This window comes from Arachis duranensis, chromosome 1, assembly GCF_000817695.3.
Source record: "Arachis duranensis cultivar V14167 chromosome 1, aradu.V14167.gnm2.J7QH, whole genome shotgun sequence".
In the NCBI taxonomy this organism is placed as follows: Eukaryota; Viridiplantae; Streptophyta; class Magnoliopsida; order Fabales; family Fabaceae; genus Arachis; species Arachis duranensis.
Window position 1 is genome coordinate 2,068,207 of NC_029772.3, and position 13,068 is coordinate 2,081,274.

The following is a 13,068-nucleotide window of genomic DNA, read 5'->3' on the forward strand; positions in this document are numbered from 1 at the left end:
TGTAAGCCAATCAATATAATTATATAAAAAATAAAAGGGTAAAGTATATTTTTTATTTTTGTAATTAAAAAAAATATTTTTAACGTTTAATTTTATTCAATTTTATTCCTAAAATTTTTGGTTTATTCATTTTTGTCCTTAACGTCTTTGATTTGTGAAAAACTATTTTTAAACATTTTCAATTTTGTCCCCCAATATTTCATATGAAATTAACATTCAGGGATAATTTTGATACAAACCAAAAACGTTAGAGATGAAATTGAATATAGTTAAACGTTAAGGATATTTTTAAAAAAAATTACAAATATTAGAGACAAAAAATATATTTTATCTAAAATAAAATAAAATAAAAATATTATGTGCACATCAACCATCATATATTTAAGTGTAAATACATATTTAATTTAATTTAATTTTAATATTTATTTTATATTTTATACTAATAACTAATTTTAATAGTTGAGTTTAATACACACCTAATATGATTGAAAATAAAAACGCGACTACTTTTTTTTCCAATGTAAAAAAGGGAAGTTTTAAGATTTTTAAGAGAATAAAATTAACTTTACTCTGCATATTTTATTATTTTATATTCATCTCTCTCCCATTTGGACAACTAGAAGTTTGTGTGTTTTTTTTAACGTGCAAAAAACCCGATTAAAAAGGATTCCGGTGTCTGACCCAAAATAAAAAAGATACCGGTGCAATTACCAAAATAAAAACTCAACCTAAAATAATTAAATTTTCATTAGAAAAAAAAAACTAAAAACTCAATACAAATTAAAAACACTATTTATATACTAAAATCAGTCACTAAAATTAATCACCAATATATTTACGTATAAAATATGTTTATAATTTAGTTTATTTTTTATGTTTATTTATATTTCAACATGTATTTTATATTGATAGCTAATTTTAGCATACTCTAGCATAGTCGAGTGCAAAATATATAGTTCAATTTCAAAAAGCCGAACAAGGTATTATGTGCCTTTTAATCTCGCCAACTCCCAAAAGATTACAGGCTAACCAATCATTTCCATCTTTCAATAATAGTTTCTTCGATTACAATGCAGAAACAAGGGTCATTGATACTACATATACATATTTCACAGAGATTTTCTTCCAGGGAGCCAAACCTACTTGATTCACAAAACATATCTCCCTAAAAAAGATTGGATAACAATATCAAAATACAAAACACCAGAGAGAGGAGAAGAACCTTGGAAGAACAAAATGATTGAACTGATGACCGTAGATGATTTCATACTTAAACTTTCCTCTTTCAAAACCCCAGGAAGGTTGGGCGGTGAGAAAACAGGGGAAAAAAAAAGAAAGGAAAATGCAAGGAGAGTGGCAAAAAATTCTATACTTGTCAGAAAGTATCTGTAATGAAAACTTGATTTTAGTCAATGGGATATATTAGCAACACCATCAATATATTAATGGCTGATTTGAAGCATCCGGTTTGTCTTCGCCAGTGTCTTCTTTGATTGGATAAGTCCTGGAATCCAATATTCATGGCTGATTTGAAGCATCCGGCTTGTCTTCGCCAACGTCTTCTTCCATTGGAGACGTCCTGGAATCCAATTTCCGTTGACATGTTCTGAAACCCAACAAAATAGAACAATAACTAAGTAATAGATGAAATCTATGATAACATGATAGTCATGAGAGAATACCCCCTTTTTTTTGCACAATATATATCAGACCTAATTGAATGATCACATGAAATTTCTTCCAAATCGGATATATTGATTGATATGTGAATTTTATATTCGATGAATTGGATTTCCTCATATACTTTTTGCTTTATTTGGATACCACTGACTCATGGCAAACAAAAATTTATCACAATGGGCGAGCATCATACATTTTTAAATCCTCTGCCTTGCCCTGAATATCACTTGACCAAAATATTGGGTCAATGTTCTTGGGCCAAGATTCTTGTTGCTGCATCTTCTCACTTAGCCACTGCTCTGCTTTATTACACTCATTCAATACCTGAAACAAAATAGAGATCACTCGGAACCAATCTTATGAGAAAGAAAGGTAATACTTTTTGACCTATTCATTATTTTACCAGTTCTTTGTCTTGGGGTGGAAGGGAATCTGCAGTCCCGCGAAGCTCTAAAATGCATTTTAACAAATCTCTTCTGGCTTGATCTCTTCCTTCTTCATCTTTATACCTATTCTCGATTGGATCCACCAGCTACATAAATATGTAGAATGTTAACAAGAAGCATTGCAACGGAAACAATGATTCTAGAGAAAAAAAAAAGTAACCTTCTTTAGGTCTTCTAGTTTTGTAGTGTAAGCAAGTTCAGTTTCATCATAACCATCCTCATAAAGCCACTCCTCAGTCTCTTGAAGCCTCTTGGATATGTCATCCCTCTCTTGATCAGTTGCAAAGCTCCGATATGTGTTGAATAGCTATTTGAAAATGCAAATAAATTTGATTTCAAGTCATCAAAATATAGAACCCCATGAAAAGAATTTCAAATGCCTGGTTACAGAACATCAATGACATGGAAAGAAAACAAGATATTTTTCTAGTGAGGTATGACATCAAACAGTTATGCAGGAAGTTCCCTTAGAAACACTACAATGTTGCCACATTTTAACTTTCAAGAATCTATTTGCTGTCAAGTTTCAACTTTCCAAGTCAATGCAGATAGCAACAGTTGTTATCCCTTCGATCATAATCTCTGCTACAAGAATGGCTCTGACTCAATGCATGTCCCAGCCTCTCAATCAATTGAGACAAATTTCCAAGAATCTTTCTCGGCTTTTTTTTGCCTCGCAAACACCTCCTTTCTTGATTCCGTGGCTTCTTTGATTGTAGGGACATGGGAAATGCCATTCACATGCTCCCCCTAGGATGAGGAGCTACAATACAAGTTGTTACAAGTACAATGATACCAGGTGAATATGAATTTTGCAAAAAAAAAAAAAGGGGGAAGGGCAGCCTGGTGCAAAGCACATCCCACATTATGCAAGATCCAGGAATAGTCGCACTCGAAGGTCGTAATGTAGACAACCTAACTTGTTGCAAGCATCAATGGCTGATTCCGTGACTTGAACCTCAACAACACCCAGAGACAACTATTTGTTATGAGACTTCCCCTTTGTGAATAAGAATTTTGAATAACACTAAATTTATTGAATAAATTGGCATAGGAGTGAGGAATATTAACTTCAAAATAGTATAATTGAATCGCAAGTTTAAAGAGAGCAATAAATATAACATAAGACCGTATCCTAGGAATATATAACCCCTTTTCCATCCACTCCTCCAGGCCTCATTGAACCAACCATTTCCTCCCTTATCTAATCAGACGTAGCTACCAAAAGGAATAGTAAATTAGCTTGTTCTCTCCTAATCAATCCAACATATTTCCTTTCTTCCAATTCTCACGATTATATTTTCTCTTCTATTGGAACTGATCACAGGTCTTCTGTGGCTGGTGGCTATCTATCTCCCTTCTGTCTCCTTGTACACACTATGTATTTGAGCCAAGTGGACATCTAATGAAGGCACTGGAAATTTTGAAGGAGCAGAACTTATACATCAATAACAATAGCAACAACTTTAACATTTCTGGGAGGGGGAGTGGCTGCGGATCCCTTGAGACCATGGTGTCTTGCGCACCACCAACAGATTTGAAGTGGTTGAGGGGGTTCTTAAGTCTAGCTGGCTATTATAGGAGAATGATAGCTTAGCCTCTAACGCAACTATTGAAAAAAAAATTCCAACAGTGTGTGGAAGCACAACTAGTTTTTGAGAACCTAAAACAGGCAATGGCATCACTGCCTGTACTTGTTCCATGCTTTAAGGGTGCCTCTGGAGGAATAGATCCTCTCAATTTTTTCTCTCAATTAATATTGTTATCGTCAAGCGTGCTCTTTTATCATACAACATTTTCTCTCACATGTTTTCTCTTGGTCCCACTTAAAAAATGTATAATGCGAGATCACACTTGACAACATCAATTGGGAAAAAGAATTAAAAGGATCATTCCGTGCCTCAAGCAAGTGTCTACGGTTATTGATTCAAGAATGAATACCATACCTCATATGAGCCTAAACAACAGAAGTCGATCAAGGGAGTAAGCTAATGGTTATTGCGTTGATCGTTCAAAAATGGAGGTACTGCTTATAGGGGAGGAATACTGTGGTGCATAGTGCATACTCACTAGTAAAGTTTGAAATCATTGCTAAACTTGGTTTTTGATTTCGAAATCTACCATAAAAGTTGGGAGCCTGGAACACGTTATGGCAGCAGATGGACTGTCTCTCAAGCTCGACTATAGTAAAATATTTTCATGACCTTCTGAAAGTAGGAGCCTAAACGGGATTGAAAGAAGATGTCCAAGCAGACATCAAGCTAAAAGAGATTAATCAAGCTTTATTGCAAGGGAGGACTCTAGAAGGTTCTGAATCCAATTGAAAAGAGGTAGACACTATCACAAGGAAAGGCTAGTGGTACCAACTCCCCAAGGATTCCTATGATAAAGCAGAAATTCTATGAAGAAGCAATTGGAGGCATTCAAATTTCTTTACAACCTAGAAGCAGGTATCTAGGCTACTATGGTAGGAAGGGACAAAGAGGACTATTTGGAAATATTCCCAGAATCAAGATTTTTGCCAGTGGTAATCATCATAGTTGATCATTAACATGTTCCCATTCCCACTGAAGATACGAAGATTTGTCCATGATTTCATTGACAGCCTTGCAAAAGCCAATGCGACATACACTATTGTGATAGTTGTTGATAGACTTATCAATGGACACATGCTCCTACAAGACTTCAGTTACTATAGCACAAGGTTTCTCATTTAATACTCCCAATATCAAGGTACCAATTAAAAAAGACCCAAAAAGAGTAAAAATAGAAAGATCATGCAATGCATTAAATCTGTATATAGTGGTTGCGGAAGAGGTTGTGTGTGACTCCATTAACCAAGTATGATGAACCGTAAAAACCAGTCATGTATACTCATTGAGATATTATGTCTACCTTATTTCTCATATCATAGACATAAGACTCCAAGGTGTTCTTCTTTTCTTTGGTTAGCTCTACAGTTCTGTCCTGTTGGGCCAACTGTAGTTCTTTTTCATAAGCTTCCGATATTTCAGCCTTTGACATTGCACCATCAATATTCTCACTTACTGGCACATTAAGCCTTCTGTTGGCTTTATCTTTCCTTGCACCATCAGCCTGCAATACGATATTAATTTTTATTTTATTAACTTCAAACAGTTTTATGAATTAATCTACAGCCATACTCAGTAATTCCCAAAAGATAATAAGAAAAATGTTACAGCTATATAATATGGAGATCATGAAAACCGATCATAAAACATATGTTGCAGAAATCATTATCAGATATGATTGCATCCTAACACATAGCTATAATATATTTCATGCAGAATAAACAAGTTATCCAGAACTTCCACCAACTGAGATCTACCAAAAAGAAAAGTCAAAATTGCACGAGATACAGTGTGGTAAATCATTAAAGTACTTACAGAAGTATCATCATCTCCATTGGCAACTGTATCTGGAATATCAACATCCATTGGATCAGAATTTGAATGATAATCACCCGTTGCAACTGAATCGCCCACCTGATCCCTGATCAACTGAAGCCATAAAAGGGTTCATGAGTATACCAAGATCTCTCGGACGATCTATTGAAAACAGTGAAAGAAACTTCTTATTAGTACTTACTGTAGCAGATTCTATACTGACAATGCCATGCAAATCTAGTTGAACTCTAACTTTAACTTTTGTCTTACTACCATTGGATCCTTGGAAAGGACCAATCTGAAAAGTAGTGAACATTGCATTAACATATAACAAGGTTTAGGCATGCAGAAAAAGTAACGAGTGAAACAGGAACCGTAAAAAACTACCACATACACTTCCTTTTTTCCCTAACATAACAATTTATTCAGGTAAATACATGAACATGCTCTTGTATTGTTGTACCTAATTAGTTTAGCAATAATAGCTCCCTTTGAAATCAAAACAAGCTTATTTTTCCATCTCTAGCAGGAATCAAAGAACATAAGGAGATGCTTGCAATCTTGCATATATGAAGTATGAACAAATAACAGCAGCTAGATAATTATAAACAAAATACTTAAGAACTTACAACTCAAAAACAATAACATGTTGAGTGTGACAACAATTACTTCCTACCAAGGACAATCCTTCTGTCGTATTGGAATAATATTTTTGAAAATTGAGTACCCACAAAGAAAGATAATAGAACTCATATTGACACACAAAAAGCAGCCAATAGAAGAGAGCAAGGGTAATAACTAATAATAAGGGAGAAAGGAGGGGATAAATTAAACATATAAATATGTGCATAAGATATTTTTAACTGCTTCACATAAGTCAAATTGTTCCAAATTAGGCATACCGTGAAGCAACCAAGTTTAGGAGATGCCCCAGGTGGTAGTTCATTTTGATTAGCATAGAAGGCTTCCAAATTGAACAAATTGGTCCGATGCAATGTGAGGACTTTAACACTCGGAATGGGATGGCCTTTGGGGAATAGTACATTATTTGATCCTGCACTAATTGGACCTTCATCTGATGAAAGTCCAACAGAAAAAGGAAAAGAATCCCGGACCTGAACAAATACGAGATATTACATTAATTTAATAGAGGATAATATAACATAAAGAGGCACATTATCTATACCTATATGAAACTAAAGTCGCAGAAATTCCAATTAACAGCAACATAGTTAAACCTGGACACCTTGTAAAAGTAAGTCTAGGCAATAACTAGTTTTTTTGACAATGCTAAGAATCTACGAACATGAAATAAATTTAACCTACAACATATTGGATAAACAAATTTAAGTTAAGAATATATACAGATACACACCTCATATTCTCTCACGCGGTAATTGGGATGGAGCATTGCACACTGTAAAGCACAACCTCGAGCTACACACTCACTTGCATTCAGCTTTCGGCTGGGTTCTTTCTTGAAAAGACATGTTAATATCTTAGCAATAGCTGGAATCCTAGAACCCGAGCCAACAAGTTCCACAGAAGAAATTTTTTCTGCAGTCAAGTTTGCATCAACTAATGCTCTTTTGCAAGGAACAGAAACTCTTTCCAATAATTCCGATGCCAGCTTCTCAAATTCTTCCCTCGTGATAAAGCCCTTAACATCTTTCTCATCCATCAAGCATTCAATATTTAGAGGTGCCTCTAGATTTGCACTCAAAACTTTCTTCAACTTCTCGCATGCTGCGCGTAACCTAATGCTTGCTTTAGAATTAGAATACACGTCAATGTTGTACTTCTCCTTAAATTGTGCTGCAAAATGATTAAATAGAACTTCATCAAAATCCCTCCCTCCTAAGCTCCTGTCAGATGCATGCGAAAGTATCTTCATTTGCCCAAACTCAAATGCTGCAATTGAGACCTGAGTATCACAGTGACCAATGTCAATAAATGCAACATTAATTGAACCTGTACTTTGAATATCTGTTTTATAAATTCCATAGCTAAGAGCAGTTGCAGTACAATCATGGATCAATCTCAAAGGCTTCAACCCAGCAATTTTTGCTGCATCCAGATATGCCCTTCTCTGTAAGTCATTAAAGTATGATGGGATCCCAATAACGCAATCCGAAACAGGCAAACCCAGATCTTTCTCTGTCATCGTCTTCAAGTGAGCCAAGAGCATGGACATTATCTGCACTGGTGTGAACATATGAGTCCTGTTCAAGTATTCCAAGTGAATCAAAATGCCGCCATCCGGGCCTTGAGAAGTGGCAATGGGAAGCATTTTCAGCTCCCTTTCAACATCATCATCGACAAATTTCCTCCCAATCAGTCTCTTCACTTGCGACACCGTTGACTTTAGGTGCATCATAGCAGAAGCAGCGGCAGCAGAGCCCAAAAACCGTTGCTTCTCTCCAAAGCAGACCACAGAAGGGGTTTCGCGCTTGGACTCGTCATTCAGCAAAACATCGATCCCCCTTTGCTTTACCACAGCAATGACACAGTTCTCATTACCAATGTCAAAACCCACAGCACTCATCTCAACTCACCTATCTCGAACCAAACTCAAACTAATTCAATCCGGTGCACCCACTCTTCTTGATCAAAACCTACCAAAAATTCCAAAATTTCACCAGATTTCACAAAATCAGTCATTTAACCAAGCTTCAACAGCAATCACTACAGTACAAAAACAAATGAAGCTAAGAAGAAACTTCGAATTTGGAAAGCCTTATCATAAAACATAAATAAGTTATCAACTAAACTCCATGTACTCCAATTACTAATGCCTTCGATTTCCCACGAGGTGCAAGCAATATCAAAAAAAAAAAAATGGACAACAACAACAACAATAATAATCTGAGTAAACTCCACATTAAAACTTTTTTTTTTTGCTGAATTTGTTTCATTTCGGCGGAAAAGGAATTAAGGCATGGTTTAAAAGTAACTAGAAGTCGAATGTAACAGAAATTAAAGTGTAAATGAAAGACTAAGAGGCGTTAATTGAAGGGCAATAAAGAACGGAATAAACCTGACAGGATACAAGAAGCGAGAAGCACCTGCGTTTGCGTGATTACATAGTTTTGTAGGTGACGACTGACGATGGCGGAGAGAGAGAGAGAGAGAGAGAGAGAAATCTTTGCACAGTGGCACAAGGCAAAGACCATATATGGGGTTTTCAAAAGGCAGCCAATAGGGGTAAATGTGACATTAACGGATCTAAATGGGGGCAACTTGCGTAACCCCTCGTTTCTTCAACAGCATTTGGATCAAAAGAAGTTAAAAGGAAAGAAAATAACTAAAAAACAGTTTTTCTTTGATTAAATCAGAAGAGAAATTGAGCAGAAAGAAAAAAAATTTGTGGTATTATAATATGGATGTTTATGTGCAGTTCAATTTTTGTATGGTAAAATGCTCATGTTTTTAAGAGAAATTATATTAAATGAAGGTTGAAAATAAACACCTCATTTATGTATAAATAAGAACATGATTTGAAGGCAATCTATACACATCAATCACGTTTGTCTTTCTGTTTATGAATTCACATATTTCGTTAACGGCGGTACACGTGAACCGTTAAGTGACAGGTATGTTAACAGTTATGTACCTAGTTGGAAGCTAATAAGATATGTTCACCTTATTATGTCAAAATAGTCCATATCCCCATTTTATAAACCCTAATCCCCAAATCAAACGGAATCGTTAATCCATCTTGAGGAGTGGTGTTGTAGTGGTGCAAAGACATCACTTAGGTTTAGAAACCAGGATGCGGAGCGCCGGTGGAGGACGAAGTGGTGGGTTATTACCGCGATCGCTAGGTAGCTTTGGCTCTAGCTCCTCCATGCGAAAACGGAGGATGAACATGGACAGAACCTGTTTTTGTGGGCTGAAAATTGTGATCAAGAAATTCGGAACACCAGAAAATCCAGGAAGGTTGTGGTAGGCTTAGAGAAGGGGGTTGAATCTATGCCTCTCTTTTAAGTTACTGAAATGACCATTTAAATCAAACTTTCAATTCTGATTCTGTTTGAACTCAACAGCAGAAAATTTATAAGACAATTTATTTTTGTCTCATAAATATCAGAAAACAGAACATTGCAGAGAAGAGAGAAGCTAACACCAGCATGTATCTTGGTTCGATTGCCTTGTGCTATGCAATCTACATCCAGTCTCCTCCACAATAATGGAGGAATTTCCACTATAGTTATAAGTATTACATACACCAATTCCACAGGATTGACATAATCCTTTCACACTCAAGTTCTAACCTAACTTGACATTGGCTATGCTAATACCTAACTCTTCACTCTTAGTGCTAACCCAACTAAGAAATGGATACCTTACGGGTACAAGATACAAGATACAGACATACCTAAAGAAATCTGAAAATAACTCTAGACTTTTCTCTCAAGTGTATCACTCAGCCTCTTTCCACTCATGACTTTTTACTTGAACTCTCTCAATATGCCTTTTTACTCAAGAAATTATAGAAAGATAAACATTGAAAAGTGAATTACAATCTGTAAAATATGAAGGAGATTGACTTCATCAACAGCCTCTTTGCTATGTGATAAACCAGATTTGCCAACCTCTGAGTTAGCTCTTCAGTATTGACCGAATGCTTCTTTGAAAGAAAGCATTATCCAAGTAGAGGAACTTCTTCAGGAACTCTTCACAGAACACAACTCACCAAACTCTGGTTTTCTCTCCTTATTTCTGAATGAATAGAAAATCTTCTTTTATCTCCTTGCATGTTGCTGGGTTCTTCTTCCTAGGTCAACTTCTTGAGCACTGTGCTTCACCAACCCGCAAACTCACTTTTTCTCATTAATCCTCAGAGTAGAAAATTTGCTTATGACCTTCTCTTGTTGACCGAAAGCCATAAAACAGCAACCACAAAAGTTTTTCAATAGTAAACTGAATCTGAGCCATTGAAAAACTACTTGGTCCCCAAGAATTACTTGTGACTGTAGATACACAGCAATGAAGAACAGAAATCAACTTTATTTTGTATCTCATTTCGGACTGAGCAGAGAGTTGAGAAGATGAGAAAAATATATGATGCATGTATGAGAAAATGGGTTACCTTTTACCTTTACTTAAGCTTGATTTGGTTTGAAATGGTTGATTAGACTTCTGCCTTTCAAGCTTAGTCTTTCTCTTTCTTGCTTTTTTGGTGATCAGCTTGAGGAAGAAGCTTTCTCTCACTTTCTTTGAGTTCTGACCACAGCAGGTTAAAGTGTACGTTGAGTTGGTGAAAGCAAGTGAGAGAGAATTGCTTGCTGAGTATCAAATCGGGCTTGGGTATATACTCAAGTTCAGTCCGTTAGACATCTTGCTTTGATTTTCTTTGGGCTTTCATTGCTTTATAGCCCGCCAACCTTGTTTCTTGATTTCATTCAATTTGGACTACTTGCTTTTATATTGGGCTGTTGCAATGTTGAGTTTTGGCCTGCAACATTAAATAATCAGCAACATATAATTATAAACAATCAACATTTAATTATTTATTTTGCCCAATAAAATAATGTTTGTCATCACTAATTACTTTAGTTAATTTCTTAACTCAACAATCTCTCCCTAGATGACAAACATATTTAAGCAATAACCAAAAGGAATTGAATTTTAGTAAAGTTAGAAAACTTCCCTTTAATTTATGTTTCTTGCTTTAGTGCTGCTCCCTCTCTCCTTTTCAAGAGTAGCTCCCCCTGGATTTATGTTCTTTCCTTTTTGTTCATGTTTACATTAAACTTACAAAAAGAGCTGTACATTATGTTTTAACTAAGGGATACTACATAACCAACGTCACAGATTCAGCCCAGTATATATCATATCATGTCAGCAGCAAAAACTAAGTATCAAGAATAATCAAGGGCAAACTGATAATATATGAAAGCAAGTTCCAAATGTTATGTCAATACATTCCCTGCAACAGCACAGTTGCAAAACAAAAATTATATGCTCAACACTATCATTAGCGGTAATCAGAAATTCACAATTAAATTACAACAAATCACAAAAAATTAAGTAGCAGCAAAAGTCAATTCAGTAGTTATTACTCCCCCTTTTTGCATCAAGGGTGGAGCATAAGCATGATCAATGAAAGTCGCATCTTAGATCCTGCAATAATGTGTTAGAGCACAATCCAAAATATGAAGTGAACTATAATAAAGTGCAGCAGTTAGTTAGAGTATTACAGTCATCCAAGACAACAAAAACTAGTTCAAAAGTAGCGAAATTAACAGAATTCATGAGACAAAAAAGGTAGACAGCAGCATCTTGATGAGACAATCCTAAGCATCAGAACCGTTCACCTCTGAGTGAACTTCTTCATCAGGATCAGTGGCAGGGTCTTCATCCTTCTGTAAGTTGTCAATGAATGTCATAAACACAGCCACTCTATCCCTTGACTTTCGGAGGAAATTCTCATGTTTGCTGGCTAGCTTTCTTTGCTCCTTGCTCACTTCAATCATGTGATTAGATTGTGAGATAAACTCCTGAACAACATCCTTGACAATATTCAGTAGAGCAGATTTTTGGCTTGTAGAGATGGAAGTACTCTCGGTGGAAGGAGGAGGAGATTCGTTTGGAATAAACTCTTCATCATCATCTAGAACCACTCGTTCAGATCGAGTAGGTCCTTTTTGCTGTTTCACTACACCACCTCCTTTTAGATATGAATGTTTATTTTCATAATTCTCATTTGTCAAGTCAACACCAAAATATTCAAATATGCAAGTTAGAAACATGTCGTAAGGAAGTGTTTTGTCTTTTTCACTCCCAACAGAGTCAAACATGTATCTAACCATCAAATATGCAAATGAAATTTCTGTTTTAGTGAGAATGGCATATAAAACAAGTGTGTCTGTGTAAGAAACCCTTTGATATGAACCGAGTATGATGTGGTTGACAATTCGGTGCAACTGAGCACGTTCATATCCTAGGGCTTATTGAGTGGGTGTGATGCCATCAATTAAAGAAACATGTTCACAAATGTGAGCCAATACATCATTGTAAGAAATACTAACATCTTCATCCCACTTAACTGAAGTGTAAGCACAAGGTCCAACATCAGTATACTTCAATGCATCACTGGTTGTTTCATTGTTCAAGACAATGTCTCGACCTTTAACATAAGAGTGAACAGTCCCTTCATGATATGTCAGATTTGCATAAAACTCTTGAACCAACAGAGGATAAACAGGCTTTTTGATTTTAAAGAGATGATTCTAATCCAAAAATTTCAGTTTTTCAACAAAAGAAAAACCTTTCTTTTTCAAAGTTGGTAAGTCTTTGAGAAAAGATGGACACATGATACGATACTTAACAACTCCTTCAAAGAAATCATTGTTCATGGCAGACCTAAATTTATATGGATTATAATTTGAGTGTGATGTCATGAAGTGGGATTTATGAGCAAAATGATCAATGTCTGATTCTCTAACAGATTTGAGAGGAGGGTGAGGTTTACCTCTTTAATAATCATAAAATTCTATTTAATTATTTTTGTTAAAAATAGTATTCTTAAA

At 35.5% G+C, this 13,068-nt stretch overlaps 1 protein-coding gene across 2 annotated transcripts; it reads right to left on the reverse strand.

The window, feature by feature from the left end:
- Nucleotides 1-1,018: 1,018 nt before the first annotated feature.
- On the reverse strand, nucleotides 1,019-8,761 carry LOC107481096 (heat shock 70 kDa protein 16). Of its 2 annotated transcripts, none has more exons than XM_016101472.3 (10): nucleotides 8,599-8,761; nucleotides 6,909-8,148; nucleotides 6,436-6,648; nucleotides 5,736-5,831; nucleotides 5,534-5,647; nucleotides 5,022-5,222; nucleotides 2,287-2,433; nucleotides 2,084-2,212; nucleotides 1,874-2,004; nucleotides 1,019-1,606 (listed from the first exon to the last, which is right to left on the reverse strand). In XM_016101472.3, exons 2-10 carry the CDS (start codon nucleotides 8,076-8,078, stop codon nucleotides 1,519-1,521), a joined length of 2,289 nt encoding a protein of 762 aa, XP_015956958.1. In that variant the 5' UTR covers nucleotides 8,079-8,148; nucleotides 8,599-8,761; the 3' UTR covers nucleotides 1,019-1,518. The 2 variants fall into 2 exon arrangements, with proteins under 2 accessions (XP_015956958.1, XP_015956826.1); XM_016101340.3 differs by having other exon boundaries at nucleotides 8,571-8,736.
- Nucleotides 8,762-13,068: the final 4,307 nt, after the last annotated feature.

Excerpts from the sequence above, each read along its gene's own strand:
- LOC107481096 (XM_016101472.3), bottom strand. The coding sequence starts at position 8,078 with ATGAGTGCTGTGGGTTTTGACATTGGTAATGAGAACTGTGTCATTGCT. Across the intron at positions 2,005-2,083 it reads CACCCCAAGACAAAGAACTG|GTATTGAATGAGTGTAATAA; the intron begins GTAAAATAATGA and ends ATTTTGTTTCAG. Across the intron at positions 1,607-1,873 it reads AAGGCAGAGGATTTAAAAAT|AACATGTCAACGGAAATTGG; the intron begins GTATGATGCTCG and ends GTTGGGTTTCAG.